Source organism: Trachurus japonicus, chromosome 7 (assembly GCF_045865225.1).
Source record: "Trachurus japonicus isolate A0001 chromosome 7, Traja_1.0".
Lineage (NCBI taxonomy): Eukaryota > Metazoa > Chordata > Actinopteri > Carangiformes > Carangidae > Trachurus > Trachurus japonicus.
This window is the reverse complement of record NC_140913.1, coordinates 2,663,354-2,685,527: the sequence shown is the minus strand read 5'-3', so window position 1 is coordinate 2,685,527 and position 22,174 is coordinate 2,663,354. Positions and strand designations below refer to the sequence as shown.

Genomic DNA, 22,174 nt, shown 5'->3' with positions numbered 1-22,174 from the left:
CTGTTCCCTACTAACGATGTTCATCTCTAAGAAGCTACATGGCTGGGTTTCCATCCAAGTCGTATAGAATTTAAAAGCGGATTTTGTGAAAATGCGCAAAAAGCAAAGCGAATTTATGCCCGTTTCCATTCATTAGTGTTTTGCGATTAGGAGGAGTGCGCCGTGAGATTACGTCATAAGAGAGTGTGAATGTATCCAACAGTTGACACTCAGCTGACACTCAACATCATGGACAATTTACGTACTTTCCGGACTATAGACGCACCTGTATAAGCCGCACCAGCTACATTTTAAAAGAAAATACATATAGCCTATAGGCCGCACTTGAATATAAACTTCAGGTTTTCATGTTGTAACATGAGATATTTACACAGAAAGACAGTAGGGAACTGTGACAGTCTGCTCGCTTTTCCGCTGTTTTGGTTATGCTCCTCTCCTCCATGTGCATCTGTTTACATAGGAAGCCGGTGAAAAATCAATAAGTTACATAACGATGTTACGGCGTGTGTTTGTGTAGTCTTAACCGTCATAAACAAAAGATTATGGGTTACGGAGCGCGTTTGTGTTGCGGTGCAGAGACGAGAGCTGGGACACCAGGGCGTCGCTGGGTGAAGTCCAGCAGCTTCACCCACAAACTCTGGCTCAATTCGCATAATCTGTTTCCATCACAAAAACTCGCATTTCCTTTATTCGATACGCTGACAAATCCACCCCCTCCAAGCGTATAAACTTTTATGCGCATTTACTGCCTTTATTTGAATTTCTGGCGTTTCCATTCAAGTATTTATGCGCATTTTCACAAAATGCGCATAAGAAAAGGTGGATGGAAACCCAACTACTGTTGTTTGATTTATTCAAATTCCCTTTGACTCAGACTGCACCCTGACAACAGTGCAGGCCACTTGATGAAAACAGAAAAACACAGGACCCAACATTGAACAAGGATGTGAAAGATCCTGTGAAGACCTGAACCTCTTCATGTAGGTCCTGGGCTGTGACTCGTCCAACATGGCTCCACATGAAGGAGCTGTGTGAACAAAAAACAAACCACACTGGAAGGAGAGGGAGCAGCCGGCGCCTGAACGTGAGCCGACTGCAGCAGAGCTGGTGGTGATCAGGAAAAACAGACTGACTGAGATCTCATCATCGATGTGATGTTATATCAAAATGCTCATAAATCTGACCTTGCTTCACTTAACACAGCCTACAGTAGACTCTGGAGATTTGTCCTTGTTTGCCCTCTTCTCACCTATCACTGCACAATGTATACTAGACTCAAGTGGCCATCATTGAATGTGAGAAGACGCAACTTATGCATTTACTTTAATTGCCCATCCTATCTACAGCAGTATCTTATACCGTATTAGGGCTGCAGCTATCGAATATTTTAGTAATCGAGTACTCTACTGAAAATTACATCGATTAATCGAGTAATCGGATAAAACGTATTTTTGCTTGGTTAAAGAGCAATTATGAATACACAAGAGAAAATAACATATTTCACTTAAAGCAGAAGTAAGTGGTCCGGTCGTTTTGGCTAATGCTGCGTTCCAGGCAGGCTTTTGAAATCGTAAATTACAGCTTCAAGTCACAACTTACGACTTTGTAGCGTTCCAGGCAACCCACTCGTGTTTCTCCGACCTGTTTTACCGGTGAAAGTCACTATAACGGCCACTCGTAACTTCTGACCCGTGAACTCGTACCAGATCGAACCGGTACGACTTCACGGTCGGAAAAATACGAGTTTCCTTGAACGCACCATAACAGTCCTCGTCGCTACGTCACCACATTCACGGCGTCCCTTGGCTGCACACACAGCCCTGCATGCCGTTCTCTCTCCTCATTGGATAAAAACTGTAGGATACGATAAATGTTTTCTCCTCGGCTCAGAGCAGAGCAGAGTGACTGACAGACCCGTGTTTCAGTCCAAACACTCTATAGAAGTGATTGCTGTCGGAAGATATAACTATTTAAGACTTATATTAACACAAATATATCACTTACTTCTGCTTTAATAATGAATGACCAATTGGTTTCCTTTTGTAGAATCAACTGTTTTTATTTCTTAAATTCACAAGCAAGTATTTTCTGGTCTTGAAACATTACCAAAGAGGCGACTGCTAACATAAATAAGAATAAATAAAACACAAATAAAAATAAATAAAATAAAATAACTTTCAAGATATCAAAAATGTTTTCTGCGGAGATGCTGCAATATGGAAGACGTGCTGTTGTGGTATGCAAGGGCCGTGTTACAACGAATACACGTCACAGTGTTCTCCTTTCTGTTCAGTCGGAAATGCTCCTACACTTTCGACATTTTCTGTCTTTTTATATCGCCTTTTTCCTTCTGTTTCATCATTGCTATTTCTCCTCGCCTCTGCCATTTTCCAGCTCCCTCAGTCAAACACCCGTACGTCCCAGGTACGTCCGCTTCCTCCTCCTCCTCCTCTCTTCCCCGGTCCAGAGCGATAGATATAACAGAGTGGCGACAGCCTTTGATGTCGCCGCCAGCGCGGTCACGTGGTTCATGTAGCTCCCAATAGTTCCAAACGAGGCTGCCGCTGTCATGTTCTGCTATGGGACAGACAGCACTGAGCTTGCTTTTGGACGGTAAATATTAAAAAATAAACCGTACAAAGGTATATTTACAACTGTTACTGAATTACTGTATGTACATCAATGTCAGTTTTCAAACAAAAGGCAAAATCTTCTTGCTTCAAGGTTTTATTTGTCACTCTAAAGTGAAGATTAGCCTGCCCTACAGTAAAAATGGCATAAGAAGAGGAGTAAAGCAATATATTAAGCGGGAATATATATATTTAAGCATAAAAGATGTTCAATCAAACCCACACAGTTTGAAACAACGTTCAAAACACACACACAGCCAGTATCACAACTAAATATAAAGCCCGCTAGCTTAATGCTAACGTATAATGCAAAACCTCATAGACGGGCTAACAGAAATTAGCATCGATATCGCCATTTTGCGGCAACCGAGCCACAGCAGTAAAGCTGCCAAAACCTGGTTTAGCGCTGTCAACACGTCAGAGTTTTAATATTTTTTTCATGCAAGAAAGTCACCGTTTAATCCGGAGTCTGTGGTCAGTTCATAACGTTTGTTAGGAACTTGCACCGATGTTTTTTCTGGGAGAAGTGCAGAGTCTGTGTGAGCCCCGACCGGGGACCAGGGGAGGCGGCTGTCACAGCAGCAGCAGCCGCTCTACTGAGCTGATCTGCCGGGGCCGACCGTCCGTCCTCCCGTCGGAGAAAACGAGCCAAGTAACGTATCCGCATGCTTTTAGAGGTTTACCGCTGGCTTGTTAAATTATTTTGAAGAGATTAATGTTGGTCTCATTGATGAAATTTAACAACTGTGGCAGTGGCATTAGTTTGTTTGAATGAAAAGTGAGCAGGGCTGCTTCTGGGCTACGGACTGAAATCACCACAGTTACGTAAATAAATAAATGTTTTTCAATGAACCGATCAGTCTAATAACTTTTATTTTGTTAAGTCAACATGGTTACTGTACTTGGGAAAGATTATTACCACTTTATAACTTAAAATTGGTCGGTATTTCGTCAACGTAGCTCAGTAGTTTCTTGCTGTGCAGCCATAGAAACAGACGTGGTCCAGCGCCGCGGGAGGAATGTTTGGAACTATTGAGGGCTCCATAACCCGGAAGTCGGCCCGCCATTTTTTACAACGGAGTCCTATGGGAGTGTCGCCACTCTGTTATATCTATCGCTCTGCCCCGGTCCCCCCCCCCCCCCGCAACCCCCGCATGCCGTGGGGGCCCCGCCCCCGCCCGTTAAGCCGGGTTTCTACCGAACCGTCTTTTTTTATTTCATTTTTTATTACACCGCAACATATGGTTCACGTTAGAGCACTCTAGTTCACGTCATGATAACTTCTGTATTTTGGCCATTCAAGCTTCCATAGTCCTTTTCTGTGTTTGATATTTCAAGAGACTTTGGGTAAGTAGCCTAACCATGGATAGCTCCTAGGCAGGATTGTTCTGCTGTGATGTTGCCACCGTCACCCCCCCTCATCGCAGCCATCGCGGCCATCGTCTCGCCGCCGCCGCTTGTTGTATTGTTGTTGACTGTTCTGTGTTATTGTTGTTTTTTGTATTGTTGAGAACATGTTTGTACAATGAGTCATGTTTGTCATATGTTGGACCCCTTTAAAAACGAGATGACTCATCAAGGGGTTTATCCAAATAAATAAAGACATTTCAGTCATCGTCACCTCTCAGACAACACAACCTCTTCTCACTAACATGTTACATTAAAAACCTAGTCTGAGCTTTAAATAGTAATTGTAATGTACAGTTACATTTTTGTCAGTCCACATGATCATTGCAAAATCTATATTCAGACCTGCAAACTCCAGAGAGTAAAAAAGGTGACAAGGTCCGAAAAACCAAACCAACCCCCCCCCCCCCCACCCGGGAGAAAATGTTTGTGATTTTAATATGCAAGTTATGCTTTTTGGAGCGTTCCCAGTTAAACAGAGAGCAAATCTCTCATTAAAAAGACAGCTTTGAGAGAATAAGTACACCTCAATCAGGTGGGGTCAGCTGCAGAAAATGTTCACATTATTTGACTAAAAATTCTGCATCAGTTTGGATGACCACATGACCTGTGGCTTTCAGCTTTCTATGATTATATTTAGCCTACTGTTTACAGCTGAGAATATCAGGTATTGTCCCCCCTCCATTAAATACAGTGCTGTGAAAAAGTATTTGCCCCCTTCCTGATTTCTTACTTTTTTGCAGATTTGTCACACAATGTTTTTATTTATTTGTATAATATTTTGATGGGGCAGCCATCTTGGGAAGGTTTTCACCACTGTTCCAAGCTTTCTCCATTAGTGGATAACTAAACTAACTAAACATGGATCACTGGAGCCTGGATGTGAAGAGTGAAATTGAACCAGCTTTCCAAAAAAAATAAAAAGGTTTATCAAAGTTAGTTCATGATTTAACAAGAGGGGGCAATTACTTTTTCACATAGGATCAGGTAGGTTTGCATAGCTTTTTTCCCCTTAATAAATGAAATCATAATTTAAAAAGTGCATTTTATATTTACCGTACTTCGGTCATCTTTGTCTAGGCTATTAAAAGTTGTTTGATGACAAATAACAAGTTTGAGTAAGAAATCAGGAAGGGGAAAATACTTTTTCACAGCATTGTATGTAGCCTGGGGGTTGAAAATCACAGCACATAAAATGAGTGTGTATCACGTCTTTCCACATACGTTCTTCCTTCGCCTTTCAAACGGAGCAGAACCGGTCTGACAGAACACCAGCGGTAGAAGCAGCTGTGTGCCGCGAACGTGCATGAAAAAACAAGCACGGCGAATGTGCGGCGCGCCGCGTGCATAACTCGCGCCTACATTGAAAGTATGTGAGCAAAAGACGCTACAGCTGAATGGCCCCGATGCACACACACACGCTTATCCAAGGCGCCTGTCATCATAGTTTTCTGCGTTCCACCGATACATCAGATAACTTCCCGCGTGTCGTTTCAAAATAAAAGCTGTCCGATATGTTTATCAAGACTCTATCACTCCCCCCCCCCCTTTGAAAAACTCCCCGGTTCTGCACGATTCACGTAAACGACCCAGTTGACCAGAAAAACGGCGATTATAGCCGAAAGGCGACTAGTTTGCAGGTATGTATATTGTATATGTGTGTCCTTTTTGTATTTTTATATAATAGGCTAATAGTACTGATTAAAAAAAATAATAATACAACTAGGGTGAATATGGGTAAACTGGGACACTTTCTGAAAATCTACCTTCAACATCCTTTTTGATTATGAACCAAATGTCTTAGCCCATCATATGATACCATTCTAAATAGCTTAAGATCTCTCCTGTAGAAGAAAAAACAAAGAAACATTAAACACTGGATGAATGACCCTTCACCCAAAAAAAATTGACCCAAAACCAAAATTTTGAGGCACTATTGGTAAAGTGGGACACCATATATTGGCAAACTGGGACACCTCCATTTCTATTTAAACACAATAATATAAACAACAACAATTAATTTCTAATGAATAGAAATATTAACGTTTTTATTAAAAATACAATTTTATTTTAAAATCTTTATTTTTTATAGGCTAGCTAAGCATCACAAGCATAATTTTCATTGTAGCTACCTTGATTTATGCAATTTAAGTAAATTTGTTTATATATCTAGCTAGCCATAGCTAAATTTATGGGGGATGAATAAAAGTGGAACTTATTTCTACCTTTAGAATGACTTAAATGATTGTCCCAGTTTGCCAATAACACTCTGTCCCACTTTACCAATAGCACAGGTAGACTGGGACAGTAGCAAAATGCCACTTTAAAAAAAATGTAAGACTCACATGGATGTGATTTTTAAAAATTATGAATCACCATTACACCCCCTAACAAAATATATCACAATTACAAACTATCCACCAGTTTGCTTATTTCTAGAACACTAACATCTTTCAGCTAAGAACGCTATGTCATTTTAGCTACCACCCTGTTTCACTGTGGAGGTAGTTGAATATGGTGAGCCACGCCCCTGGAAGTGATGTCATGGACACAGAACCACTCTTTTTTTAATCTCATACATACCTATGATTAGCTCAATGATGATTTTTAGTAATAGAAGTATACACATGTAAAGATAAACATGATTAAGCTTAACTGTCCCACTTTACCCATATTCACCCTAAATATTTAGTGCTACCATGGTAACGATACACCTATACAAAGTACATTACCTCAAAAACAAGTCAAACCAAGCTTCTATCCCCCAGGTCAGTGGGTTGAGTGACTTTAATTTTTTTTTTAAACTGCATTTAGCCTATATGTTAATGTCTTGTCTGAGAAAGTCATTATGTTCACTTATTCTCTAAATATATTCATTCATCTTCATCAGTCATGACTTCATTTATAATATATTTTTTGATCCCCATTAGACCATTGGCTTTATTTATCTAGCCTACAGTTAGTTTTACAACTTACTTTCACTTATAAATTTCATATAGCCTGCATTGAATATTTTTGTTGAGGACAGGCTTGTAGCCTACATCCACATCCTTTAATGCTTGTAGGCTCTTTAAAAAAGTCAGTGTCAGTGAGACAAGTCAACTTGTCAACTGCCAGATGTTACTTCAGCATCACCTTCGACACAACACAGACTGTACCTGTGATGGTGAAAAAGAGCTTGAACAGGCTATTATAACTAATTCAGAGCAGATGAAACCTGAAATGTTTAAATTCTCACTTGAAATATCTAAAAGTAAACCTGATGATACAGAAAGCGAATGAAGTTTCTCCTCTGGCACTGCTGCTGCTGGTTGACATAAAAAACTGAGAGAAATCAAATAAATTCCGAGGCAAATAGATCTTAAAGATAGTTCATTTCTCATTTGAAAACCTTCTTTAGAAGAACTGTAGATTATTTATGGTCATGCTTTAGCCTTAAATAAGTAAATGTGTAACCTTGAATAACCCAGAGTGTGAGAGTGCAACCAGCTCTGAAGAAAAACTGAGTTGTACGCTGGTAAATATTCTAGACCTATAGCTACAGTTCATACACTCAGACCCAGGGTCATGAACTCAACTGTCAGGCTCAGCATCATGTTCAAATCTGACAGATGATGAATAATAAATGATCTCAGCTGACTTACACTCAGATAAACCCTGTTCTTCTACAGTTTTACATCCGCCCCTGTTTTATTTATTCATCCTCAGTGTGATTAATGACCCCAGCAAAACTATAAACAGTGATTTATCACGAAAACGTTATATAACTCAACGGATTAACTTCACTAAATGTATTTAGGGGAGCGCCGGGTCGATTGATACACGGGACGATTGATACACAGCGATTTCCTCGAAAACCACACAAGCTTGAGCCGTCAGATTTTGTCACTATGTTCAGCACTCAACACCGACCAATCCTGGGAAAGCTTGTGAAATTACGTCACGCCATTCAAAAGTTATTAGCGCGAACCAAGGGGGCAGTTGTCGGTCTGAGAAGTGAAGCTCACTTCCGCGTTCAAAAAACTGCAATCCCCTCGGCTGTCGCTGGGGGCTGGCTCCAGAAGGGAGCAACTCCAATTGAGCCCCATGTTAAAATAGCCGATTTTACAGCTTAAAAAAACATATTTACAGCCTGGTACATTTCATTTTTTTGGTCTCAACCGATAGTTTCCATTCTTTTTACAGTCTATGGCGCGAACCTGTTTTTTACTACGGAAAGTAAAATGTTACGTGCGGTAGTTTTTTTGTGATCAAAAGTTGTATTGTGTGTTTCATGCAATAATAATATGACCTAACAACAGATGAATTTGTACATAAACAGGTCCTAAACTATGCAATGTCATAGTTTTGAAGTTTAGAGGCAAAGCAGGTTGAAGCGTCAGTAGTCGCTGCAGGGACGATTGATACAGCTGTTTCAAATGTCCCTCACGCCACCGTGCGTAGTGATTGTGGTCATTGCGCGATCAATATCTGTATATAAATCACCGTATTAATACCCTATTGTTCTGCAATGAACAACAACCGATTTGAATGAACAACATATTTTTAATAAACACCAGATATTTTTAATGAACAAAACGTGTTTATGACATGAATCAACAGATATTCAGCAAAGTGAGGGGAAAATGCCGAGGGTAAAATGACAATATGTTCAACTGTGTCTCCATAAACATGACTTAGGACAGGGAAATAAGTAAATAAAATGAAAATGCAGTCATCCAACAACTCCTACAAAAGAAGAAAGGCGAGTTTAATCGAAATGCGGATCTTGACAATTGCGCACGGGACAAAAATATTTATTTGACCTATTTATATTGTGAGAAATTATGTGACATTTTGGCAATAACGAGTACACTAGTATGTTGTCCGATATGCTGCATAAAAACGAGAGTAATGTCAGTAGTTTCTGTTTAAAGCATGTTGTTTCAACCGTCCCAACGACCCGCATAGGTGGGGCGTTTGAGACAAATGTCAACTTATGTTCAAAGTTATAAAACAGCGCGATCATCCAACATATGTGTTAAATTACACTTGTAACTAAGAGAATACACATGTGAGTTGTTGATCACATGATAAAAATGTTTGTGTACATAACGTCATCTTTGAAAAAGACATTTAAATGAAAAGTGTATCAATCGACCCGGCTCTCCCCTACAATGGTTTACAGCCATGCTAGATGAAGCTGTAATGATGAACCTACAGAAGTAGGCCTATAGCCTACCTGAGCAAGATATTCAGATGCATTTCAGCTGGCCGGAAACAGGTGCTCCAGCTCACCTGCTGTCACGTGATTCATATTAAAAAGCAAGTTAATAAGATTTTTTTAGTTATTTTGTAGGCTAATAATCTGTGTATCAGCCTAATAGTTATTTTTTTTAAAAACAACAAAAAACAGAGACGTTCTAGCATTCCCAGGTCAAATGGTTCTGCAGTGGTTCCAGGTATTAGTCGGACCCAGCTCCGAGCAGCAGCCATGTAAACATGACACCCCAGTAAACACAGTTAACACGGACCTGACACCTGTCCGGCTCGGTGTTATTAACGCAGAGGCTCCGCAGCAACACCTTCCTAACAGCTTACAACACACAGGCACCGGCCGAAGCGTCTCACGTGCACCGAGCCGACATTTAGACGGATCCATGTCACGGGTCTGAGCTCGTTGGTCGATTAGGACAAACTAGTCTACACACCACGAGCTCAGTCTGACTTATAAACTTGATTTGACACAACCCATGAGACTAAAGTAGGATTTCGCCCAACAGACAAACATGGCGGATCCTTACCTTTGAAGTCTGAAGTTATCCCGCCTCTTCCTCCATTGTGGGTTCTTCTTCAGTCCACGAGGCTGTGCGGCCGGTCACAGCGGCTCCAAGTGTTTTAATATTCCAGTTTGTTTCGTGTATTAAAGCGTCCTGTCCAGACGGAGCTTTGCTGTCAGTCATCAGCTCCAGCTCCTGTAGCTACTATGGCTCTTGGTCATGTGGCCCTGAACCTTCTGCACCTTCTGGGCCCAAGCAGGAACTGACTTCTCTATGAGTTTCTAGGCCTATGTCTATTTCCTATGAGTTTTTGGGTAGTGTCACAAACATAAAACAGGAGCTCATGTGAGAAACACAGTAGTATTACTGTTGGGACATCATCTTTGCTTTTTTTATTTATTTATTCTTTGCTTTTTTTTTTAAAACAACTTTATTGACCACAAAAGTATACACAGGACCTTATACAGTTAGATGAAATAAGTGTACAATATTAATACACAACCAAACCATCATAAATACGCCAGGGGATAACAGCAAGACAGAAAAAACATAAACTTAAATAAATATTTTGTAAAGCTTACAAAGATCGTATACGTTTTAACAGCTTTTTTATTCTCACAATCACAGAGGGAGGAGATATATTGACCAACATAATGCAGACAGTTCCAAGAAGTTTGGCTTCTTACCAGAAAATTTAGACTCATGTAGGCCTATATAAAATTTGGATAAAATAATTAACAAATTAATCATATAAAACTGAGAATTTAGTTTTTTATCATATTCAGTGTAGCCAAACAAAACATTTTTCCAGCATAAATTAAATTGGGGATATAGTATGATCACTGATAAAGCGTGCCAGTCTGCTCCAGAGTTGTCTGGTGTGTGGGCAAGATCAAAATAAATGAACCAAGGTTTCATTGACAGAGACACAGTGGGTACAGTTCACATCAATGTCCTTCTTAAAGCAGAAGTAAGCGATCCGGTCGTTTTGGGCATCCTTCTCTTTCCCTCCCCTTTGTCCTTTCACCTCCTTCCTCTTCTCATCTCACCCTTTTCTCTCATCTCCTCTTTCTGTTCCCTCTTTTTGACCCCTTATTTCATTTCTCTCCTCCCCTCTCTTTCTTCTTTCCTTTCTCCTCCTCCTCCTCTCACATTTTATTTGCTCCTTTGCTCCCTCTTTGTCTTCAGTACAGCAATATGACTTCAGGTGTCATCTGTTTTTGTATTACAGTAAAGGGATAGTTCACCCAAAATTGAAATTTTACTCATTATCTACTCACCCTCATGTTGACTAAGGGCTGGGAGAAGTTTCAGAGTCCTCCGTGGCTTCTCTGAGTTACAGGGGGTCTCGGCGTAGCAGTGCATGTCCATATAACGGTTGCAAATGGATACCAACTGTCTTCGTAACAAAAAGACACACCAAAAAACATCCAAATACCTCCATGCTGCTCGTATGTAATGTCCGTCTTGTATTGAAGCCCCGAAATGTGAAATTGTCCAGAAAGAAAAAAAAAGTCTATATTTCAAGCTTGTTTTGTAGTGGAAGCTTCTCGAAGCTCCTCTTTCTGGTTCGTCAAATTTGAACGAACTGGGAAGAGGACAGACCCTGGTTTGTCCAAATTTGACGAACCAGGAAGAGAAGCTTCCGCTACAAACAAGCTTGAAATATAGACTTATTTAAATTTTTTCGGTTATATGGACATGCACTGCTACGCCGAGACCCCCTGGAACTCAGAGAAGCCACGGAGGACTCTGAAAACTTCTCCCAGCCCTTAGTCGACATGAGGGTGAGTAGATGATGAGATAATTTCAATTTGGGGTGAACTATCCCTTTAATGCCTTTTATTTTGACAGGACAGCAAAGGAGACACAGGAAATGGGGGAGGGCTGGGCAAAGGGCCAATGGGTGAAATGGAACCTGGAGCTGGTGCAGCGAGGCCTCTGCTTTACCACGTGGGCTAAACGACGCCCTATGACTTCAGGTGTCATCACTGGTTGGATCAGGTGGGTCCTGTGAGCTGGTCTCGTGGACTGTCAGAGCTCCTCTGGACCTCAAACGTCCCACAGACCAAAACACGAAAGCAGTTTAAAAGTTGGAACAAAAAGAAGGTGAACATGTGGCTGACAGAAACATAGGAACAATAAAGTTAGAGACACAGACACAGACAGACAGACAGAGACAGACGCAGACCTCCCCCCTCTGAGCCCTCCTTCTAATTAAAATCACATTTGTAAAAACTCATCACTTCTTTTCCTTCAATTAACCCTCGGCCCAGCCAATCAGATGCTATCTGGTTAAGGCGGACCCCGTCAGCGGCGCGCGGTCACCTCTCTAATCTGTCTTCCTCTGTGGGACAGGAAGTACCGGACAGCTAATTAGTGCTGAGCGAGGCAGCGTCCCCCCGCTGAGAGCCCCAGACTCGACCTCCATCACAAAAACTTTTCTGACAAGAGTTTGAACAAAACCTGACAATAACAGAGAGGATTGTGGGATGGAAAACTGGGCAAAGTCTGTCAAGTTTTTCACCCACAGAGGCTGAGACAAAATAGAAGAACCAGGAAGTAGACGGAGCCTTTAAATTGTTCTCACCTGCAGAACAAATGAACCAGGAGGTAGACATGGCCTTTATAAATTTTCGTGTAGAAAACTTAAAAATAAGAAACAGGAAGTAGACAGAACCAATGAATGTTTTCACCTGCATTGACTGAAACCGAACTAATGAACCATGAAGTAGACAGAGCCTCATGTTAATGACATGTTTTCACCTGCACAGCCAGAAATCAAAAGTGGTCTCTGTCCTCTTCATTGTCCTCCCTACAGACAGTTCAGACTGTAACCCAGTGTGTCACCTACACACACACACAGTATAAAAGATTCAGCAGTGTTCACCTCTGTTAATTTTTCATAACACAACTGTTTCTCTTCTTTTTTTACTACGTCTCTTCATCTTCCCTTTGAGCTCCACAGAAAAAACAATCCTGATTTTTCTCTGTGTTTGTGGCTCACCGGGAGTTCATTCGATGGATAGACAATCTCAAGAATAGTGAATAGAAAGAGAACCCATCAAAATCGATGGGAATTATTTGCAGTTTCTCTAAAATCACGATACAGAAATAAAATAATTGGCTAATTTATTGATTATTTTACTGTGAATGTTAAAGGGATAGTTCAACATTTTGGAAAATTGCCCCATTGCCATAATCCCTATAGTCATAGCAGTAGGTTCTTTACCTTTTATTGTCGGTGCAAGCAATTTTTAGAACGGCGGAGCAGAGCCGTGAGCTGCTCAGAGCTACGCTACGGAGGCTAATGGGATTTCTTGGTTTCCAAACTCATCAATTACACAATCCAACAACTCCAAAACGCCCTGGTGGACAAGTTGTGACCTGCACATTCACCACACTATGAGATAATAACGGAACATTACGAGATGGCGTTGTTTATGAATCAGTTCAACATCTTCAACATTCCTCCCGTCGGGGCATTTTTTCGGCAAGCAGTCTCTGCATTTGCCTCAAAAACAACTGTTCCACCGTTCTAAAAACAGCTTGCGCTGACAATTAAAGGTAACAAACCTACACCTTAGACTGTAGGGATTATGGCAATGGGCCAATTTGCCAAAATGTTGATCCCTTAAACATAAACAGTAAAAATAATCAATTTATTTAATGCAACTTTGATCAGTGAATGTAGCTGGTTTGTCTGTCGGTGTAGCTAACTCAAACTGTGAAAACAGAACCTGATGACCCATGTTCTCCATCATGACCTGTTGTGGGTCCACAGTGGGGCGCTCCCATTGATGTTCAGGTCAGGAGGAGAGTCTATGACAGTCACAACTTTGGTCTTTGGCTCTGAGGTGTCTGTCTTGGAGTGATTCCTCCATCAGAGAGCTACAGCGCCGAGGGCGGAGCCTACACCAGACCTGAACTCCTCTCCACTCCTGAGACCGTCTGAGCGATAAAGCTTCTTCTTTCTCTCTTAGTAAACTGATCTTGGATAATGCTGATCCTGGTTGTGCAAAGCGGTTTAGAGCTCCATCACTGCCCCTTAGAAACCTTTTGTCCTGCTGGAAACTTGAGGCTAAACTTTATTTATACCAGGCGAGCGCTCGCTGCAGGTTGAGTTACCTGAACGAGCCGCTGATGAGATCAGATCCACCGAGAGTCACCTGAACTCAGAAATACAGCACAAAGCAATCTGAGCTCATGGAGAGGAGTTTCAATTTGGAATCAGTTCAACATCTTCAACATTTCTTTGTTTTAAGACACAACTTCCTCTCTTTAAAGGTTTTGAATACTCAATACTTCCAGTTAATTCCAGGTTTATCTCAAAATATTTGAGATTTTCACAGAGGCTTTGGAATTAGAAGACTGCCCTCCCATCTGGTCAAAGGTTCAGACAACTGTCCTACAGAACAACCCGCTTCTGCAAAAGCTTCGTCCCCTCTGCCATTACAGCTCTGAACAGCAGGCGGTACGGTAGGTGGTTTTTGTTTATTTGTATATGTATGTATATTTTTTCTGGTGCTGTATGTGTGTTGGTGTCTTCTTCTGGAGCAGAACTGTGAAAATGAATTTCCCCTCGGGGACAATAAATCACTAATCTGAATCTGAATCTGACTGCAGTGAACAAAACAGCATTTACATGACTCAGTTGTTTAACCCCAAATTAAAGGGACAACGAGGAGTTTTGGAAAAGCGAAGCGTTTTCACTCTACATTTATGAGCCTCCACGCGCACTGTGAAATTCTTTGACCGGCGCAAGACAGACTCTCATCACATACCGTCGTAGTTCCGACCATAAACGGCGATTCGGCGGCGTTATTCTCATGACTCGCCACGAAACCTAAAGTAAAGAAACGCTGGTCGGCAGCATTTCCGCCACCACTAATAATAACAAAATAACGATAGAGACAAAACGATATATTTATCTAAAATGGGCCCATTAACAGGTGTGGGTAACGTAGATTCATCCACATTAACGTGAGACTTTTTTATAACCAAATAGAAACTCCTCGTTGTCCCTTTAAGTTTCAAAAAACTTTGGGAAAAAAACCAACATGGACACGGCGACGTCTTCAGACAATATTTTATATTTTCTTGTAGTTAGAATAATTAATTAGCGTCATGATCATCATCAGTCTCATAAATAGATCAGTTGATTCTTCGTACAGTTAGAAGTCATATCACAGCGTGTATATACAGATACAAACAAAAACAAAGCAACAGGCTGAGTCAGCACCCAGCACATAGACCGATCTCACTCAGAGCAGTGTAGACTCAGAAACAGAGAGAGCTTCAGTGCAGCTTTCTTCTCAACGTTGACTGATACCAAATATTAAAATCTGTCTATGGGTATATGCTCAGACTTATATTAACTTTCGGTTGTTCATTCATGTTAAATGCGTAATAGTATATTTTAAGTTTGGTTGAAATGATCTACATCAGATCCCTGTGTCTGAAGAGGTGAAGCTGCTCTGTTAACCACTTGAGTTCCTCTCACTGGTTCAGATTTTACACTTTAACTGAAGGGACATTTCCTGCAGTGTACAACAGAACAACGAAAATAAAACTGAGATGTACAGGCATTATGTTACAGCAAAACACAGCATCCAGGATATAGTCACGGCCCGGTCAGCAGGAGCCCTCCTAGCGCTGAGTCCAAATCCAGGACGTAGTCAGGGGCCACGTTGCAAACAAAAAATAAATCCAGAGTCCAAGAGAAGAGAGACGAGCGGAACAAAGAGGAAGTGTTCGTCGTTCACTTTGAAGTTCAAGTTCAATTTTCTTTTTTCTTCTTTTTTTTTTTTACAAAATCGCAGAAGCAAATTTTAAGACAAAGACAAAATAATATTATGTTCTTTCAAGCAGGATGTAGGCCCAGCCCGACAGAAAATAAAAGAACTCAGTCACAGTAAAGCAACAAGAGACAGTAATTCCACTTTTTTTTTCCTGCACCATTTGGTGTCCCAGAAAGATGGAAAGAGAAAAGAATGACAGTGCAGAAATTACAGCCATGTAATGCAGTACATAGACATGGCCCTGGAGATAAAAAGCTTAATAATCAAAAAAGAAAACAAACAAAAGAAAAGACAAAGTATCCAGTTTTTGTTGAACTATTTTGCATCCCAGGTTAAATCACATGTCAGAGAGGATGGATGCCCAGTGGTGCTGGATCAGAGCTGTCTCATTAGTCATTAATCCAGAGAAAATACCAAACACTGTAGGTTATCATCAGACCGTTAACTGATATCAAAATCTTTAAAAGCAGAAGAAACTTTGAAACCAAATTGTATAATTTATTATACTACATAGATATTCTCAATTCATGTTTATAATCTTCATAAATAAAATCTTGAAATGACACGTCCTGATCCTGTTCACCATCCCTCATCATGCAAGTGACCGGAGCCATTCTGCCTCCCAGAGTGTCTGAGGAGGAGTAATAAATAAAAGGAGGGATGCAAAATAACTTCATGCTGTAGCTGTGATGCCCAAGACACAGAAAGGTTTGACATGTAAGACAGATGTGACAGAGTCGAGTTCAGTCCAGGAAACAGCCGTAGCCTGACACATAACAGAGAAGATGACCTGTGTGACTGACGGCGTCTAAAGTGTCTCACCTGCTCGCACGTGATCAACTCACGTGTGTCTGTCACAAAGATCCTATATGTGGAGACAGAAGCAGCACACTGCTCATATCTCAGAGTCACAGGTTTAACCACCATCACCTGATCTGAACATATGACTGTTGGTAACGTGACCAGACTGGACTAGACTGGACTGGACTAGCTGCTGCTGCTGAAGGTCATGATTGTGGCTGAAGGCTCTGGGAAAAATAGCAAAACAAAACAAAACGATGTATGTTTTTTTTTTTTTTACTTCAAGCTCAACTCAACTATAGTTACAATCACACAATCCAGGACATAGACAGATTCCAGGATTTCAGTTATGGAATTATTATGATTTTGTTACAGGAAGCCCAGGAAATAGCCCAATCATAACACAGTTACTGCACATAGAAACCAATAGAGGAACTAATTAGTCAGTTTAGATGCCAGGCTTGTGTGTTCCAGGACATAGCCAGACCCCAACAGACTTCAGAACCAGCATAAGCAGAGATTTGCAGTCAGTTACAATAGAAACCATAAAAGTCTGTTACGTTGTGTGTTTTCCAGGTTGTAGTCAGGACTGGACAGTACATTCAAAAGCAACATAAATGAGCCGACCCCGGCGTTTGACGTTTCCGTCCCCCCCCGGTGTTCAGGACATACTGTTTCCTCTGGTCGTTGAGAAACAATTGATGGACACATATTCCAGCAGTTAGTCATAGCTCAGCAGGCAGACTGAAGTGGTGAAACCGTAACAGCTCCAGACAGTAGTCAGAGCCCACCGCAAGTCTTACATCATGAATGGGAGAGCAGGAAATGCTGGTTCTAGGTGTTAGTCTGAGCCCAGCCCACACCGGCCAGCTGAGAGGAACTACAGTGGTGAGGGGAAGGGGGAGGGGGACGGATGGACGGATCCAGGTGATGGTCTCATCCCGACCCGGCTGCACCACCACCAGGACTGCTCTCTTTACTGAGACGGACTAATTCCTGGGACAAAACCTCCAGGTCCTGCAGAGGAGGAGAGAAACAGAGAGGAGTTGATGGGTGACGTTGGAAGACTGTGACTGTGAGCACGTTGAAAGCTGTGTCTCAGATTTCAGACAGGAAACAGGTGAGTGTGTGAGTTGTGGACAGTTTGGACACAACGTCATTATGGGCTGGTCTCAGTGTCCATCAGGCTGCAGACTGGTTTTATAACCAAACAGAGAAATCCAGAAGAACTGACCTCCTGAGTCCTTCACTGTTTCTCAGACAAACTGTTTTGTGTCAGTAACACATCGAAGCCTCTCTACAGACACTTGTTTATACTAAATGTTATGACTCCATTGTATCCTGTTCAATACCTGTGTTAAAGGACAATTCCAGGCAAATTCAACTGGGGGCTGTATTTTCCTAACATTTTAGGTCTAAAAGAAGGAATCTGAAGATTTCCAGTTTAATTGCTCCTGTTTTGCGGTAGTTGTGTCCGTCCCTGCATCGCCACGGCAGCGATGAATGGGAGCGGATGCAAGTTCCGCTGCTTAGGCTGTTTACATCCCTCAAAGCTGCATTTTTTTTCCACAGACAGCGTCAGATGGCGACTCAAACATGCACCGAGAAGTTTATTTACTTCAAGCAAGCCAACATGTTTGTAAAACTAGATCTAATTCAAAGTCTCCCAGAGTCTCGTGCGAGACCCAAGTTGCCGTGCTCGGTGTGTTCAGGTGCAGTGGGAAAGCTCCCGTTTGTGTCATAAACACATGAATATCAACTCTTGACTTGCTTCAAGTAAAAACAACTTCTCGGCGCATGTTTGAGTCACCACCTGACGCTGTCTGTGGAAAAAAATGTACACTTCAAGCAAGTCAAGAGTTGATATTCCTGTGTTTATGCTCCCACTGCACCTGAACACACCGAGCACGGCAACTGGGTCTCGCGCGAGACTCCGGGAGACTTTGAATTAGATCTAGTTTTACAAACATGTCGGCTTGCTTGAAGTAAATAAACTTCTCGGTACATGTTTGAGTCTCCATCTGACGCTGTCTGTGGAAAAAATTGTGGCTTTGAGGGATGTAAACAGCCTAAGCAGCAGAACTTGCATCCGCTCCCATTCATTGCTGCCGTGGCGATGCGGGGACAGACACAACTACCACAAAACAGGAGCAATTAAACTGAAAATCTTCAAATTCCTTCTTTTAGACCTAAAATGTTAGGAAAATACAGCCCCGAATTGAATTCGCCTGGAATTGTCCTTTAAGTTCTGGAGTTATGGCCAAAGATCTATTCTGTGAGGTTACAGTGACCTTTGACCTCCATCAGTGCATTTACATGGACTTGAGTTATACCGGATATGATCAGATTTCTGAGTATCCTGTTTTTGTGTTTGTGAATGTAAACATCACGTCCCCATTTCAGAAACCAGGTTTTGCTACCCGGAGAACTCTGAAAGAAAAGAGAACGGGATCCTGTGGCATGGAAACGCTTTATCCTGGTTTCTGACAGCTGCGACAAGTGACGTATCAGCAAAACAAACATGGCGGCGGCAAACCGTTCATACTTGTGGAGTGACGAGGAAACGGAGCTTTGACTTTAAATACTGAATTGAATGATTTGCAACGTGATTTTAACATTTAAAAGTGGCAGTGGCCCCGCAAGAAGCCCCAGTGGTCTCACTTTGACATCAAAAGTAAACACCACAAGCGCCTGTGCAAATAGGATGTCACTGTCAGAAACAGATACTAGTATTCATCATGTAAACAGGGATATGAATAAGCAGGTTTCTCTATGTTCATGTAAACGTAGTATCCTGAATATGATCAGAACCGGGATACGTCCATGTCCATGTCACCACTGACTGTAGGGATCCTCACTGCTGACATCAATGATCAAACACTTATTGATTCATCTTCTGTGGACTGATGAGTCCTGTTTCAGCTCTCTGATTGGTTATTAGGTTTAGGGATGTCACGATTATAGTTTTTCTTGGTACGATTATTGATGGAGAAATAATCATGATTATTTTATTAAATAATTTTACAACACTATGAATGTGTAAAATCAAATATAGTCGAAATATAATTACATTACTAATTATTTAAAGGGGCAACAAGGAGTTTCTTTTTGGTTATAAAAAAGTCTCACGTTAATGTGGATGAATCTACGTTACCCACACTTGTTAATGGCTCCATTTTCGATAAATATATTGTTTTGTCTCTATCGTTATTTTGTTATTTTAATTAATGGTGGAAATGCTGGGCGAGCCGACCAGCGTTTCTTTACTTTCGGTTTCGCGGATGCTCATGAGAATAACGCCGCCGTATTGCCGTTTATGGTCGGGACTACGACGGTATGTGATCGTCTTTGAACCTCTGACTTTAATTCTTGATGAATGAAAACATGAGTCTGTCTGGCGCCGGTCAAAGAATTCTACGGTGTGCGCGGAGGCTCATAAATGTAGTGTGAAAACGCTTCGCTTTTCCAAAACTCCTCCTCCCTTTAAACAAAATGTTTTAAGTATCTATTAATATGGGACCAATTATCAATCCTTCAGAGGAAATGATTGAAGTTTTTTTTTCTCAAATGAAGCGTTAACATTTAAATTCCTTCCAATTCAGTGTTATGACATCATCTTTTTTGGAAAGTGACGGGATTTAGGAACCTTACAATTAAATAATCGCGGCGTTTAATACCGCGATAAATTGTGAAAACAAGTAATGGTGACATGCCTAGTCAGGTTGTGAATTGTAGTGGTGTCTGTGGGGGGGGGGTCCTTCACCAGCACAGAGGAGCAACAAGGTCACTGCACACTCACTGTGTGTGTGTGTGTGTGCGTGTGTGTGTGTGTGTGTGTGTGTGTGCGCGCCTCTCGCAGGGCGATCTGTCCTCCTACACACTCCTCAAAGCACAACTCCGCCCCCCACAACGAATTAACCTTTTTACACACAAACACACACTCGGCGCTGTTCATCGCCATGGGAACAGTTACCACCACCAACCACTCAGCTAGGCCACACACACACACACACACACACACACACACACACACACACACAGAACTGCCCATGTTCAGACATGAGGTAATTTGTGTGTATCAGTAATCACTGTGTGAACTACATTACCCAGAAACCCTGTGTGGTGATGTCACTTCCTGTGTTCCGTTAACCTCAGTGTCAATCCTTGATTATTTTCTCACAACGATGAATCACTTCATTGAAAGACAATCAGTAGGGGTGTGTGTGTGTGTGTGTGTGTGTGTGTGTTACCTTCTGCAGGTGCATGTTCTTGGTCAGCTGCTCCTCCAACATGTTCTGCAGCTTCTTGTTCATCTCTCTCAGGTTCTCGTCTCCTGGTTTGACCAGATCTCTGAGGACAGAGCCCAGACCACCTCTGTCTCCCTGAGAGCCTCCGTGTCCTCCGACCGCACTGCCCGACACATCTGAGGAGACGAGGAGACAAGGAGACGAGGAGTTAGTGACAGTCAAGTAAACTCCTCAGGTTTGAGCTGAAAGCTTCTCTGTGACTGGACCACATCCACAAGCTGCTGTCTCCAAGGAAACACTCAGTCCTCCAGGACAGATTCATGTCTGCCAGGACACAGTCATGTCTACCAGGACAGACCACAGTTCTCCAGGACAGGTCTCAGAGGTGTTTGAGGGACAGAGAGAGGAGACAATATAATGAAAAGAAAATGAGAGGAGGAAACAAGAAACAAGAAAGAAGATGAGAGAAGAGAAGGAAACAAGTGAGGAGGAGGAGAGGAGAAGAGAAGGAAACAAGTGAGGAGGAGAGGAGGAGGAGGAGAGAAGGAAACAAGTGAGGAGGAGAGGAGGAGGAGGAGAGGAGAAGAGAAGGAAACAAGAGAGGAGGAGGAGGAGAGAAGGAAACAAGTGAGGAGGAGAGGAGAAGAGAAGGAAACAAGTGAGGAGGAGAGGAGGAGAGAAGGAAACAAGTGAGGAGGAGAGGAGGAGGAGGAGAGAAGGAAACAAGTGAGGAGGAGAGGAGGAGGAGGAGGAGAGAAGGAAACAAGTGAGGAGGAGAGGAGGAGGAGAGGAGAAGAGAAGGAAACAAGTGAGGAGGAGAGAAGGAAACAAGTGAGGAGGAGAGGAGGAGGAGAGGAGAAGAGAAGGAAACAAGTGAGGAGGAGAGGAGGAGGAGAGAGGCTGTGTGTGTTTTATGGAGCTCAGTAGTAAATGAGACAGTTTTATTATCAAATACATGTTACACACACACAGAACAGAGAAGAGCAGCGTGTACATCACCTCTGATGTTGTCATAAAACTGGACACAAACACTGTGTGTGTGTGTCAGCTACATAAAACCAAGACATAAAAAAGACTGCAGTGTACACACACACACACACACACACACACACACACACACACACACACACACACACACACACACACACACAATGATTAAAGAGGAAAAAATGGATGGACATGAAAGAAAAAAAAACAAATGAAGAAACAAATAAAGGGGATTCTAATTAAAAGAAGATCATGTGGCAGCAGAGGAGAGCAGGTTTTATGGTGCAGTTTGTCACACACACACACACGCACAGCTCCTATAGAGATGCTGACGGTGCAGTGTGCGCGCCGCTCTGTGCTGTAAATATTTAACAGCTGAACACCTGTAACTGTGTTTACCTGCACGTTGGTTTCTCACTGCTGGAGAGCCCCTCCCCCACCCGCCCGTCCTCCTCTCATGGTGTGACATCACACTCATTAACTGAAGATGCTGCACTGAGCTGTCTGAAACGTTGTCGTTGTCACTGTGGCCTGACAAAGTA

General features: G+C 42.0%; 1 protein-coding gene across 6 annotated transcripts in view; it reads right to left on the bottom strand.

The window, feature by feature from the left end:
* Window positions 1-14,868: 14,868 nt before the first annotated feature.
* The window catches only part of gripap1 (GRIP1 associated protein 1), a 72,032-nt gene continuing 64,726 nt past the window's right edge, over window positions 14,869-22,174 (bottom strand). For all 6 annotated transcript variants that reach the window (XM_085780797.1, XM_085780792.1, XM_085780793.1 and 3 more), the window contains 2 exons: window positions 20,649-20,821; window positions 14,869-17,415 (listed from right to left, as the gene is read on the bottom strand). In XM_085780797.1, the coding sequence (XP_085636923.1) occupies window positions 17,335-17,415; window positions 20,649-20,821 (254 nt within the window). In that variant the 3' untranslated portion in view covers window positions 14,869-17,334. The remainder of the gene's footprint in view (window positions 17,416-20,648; window positions 20,822-22,174) is intronic.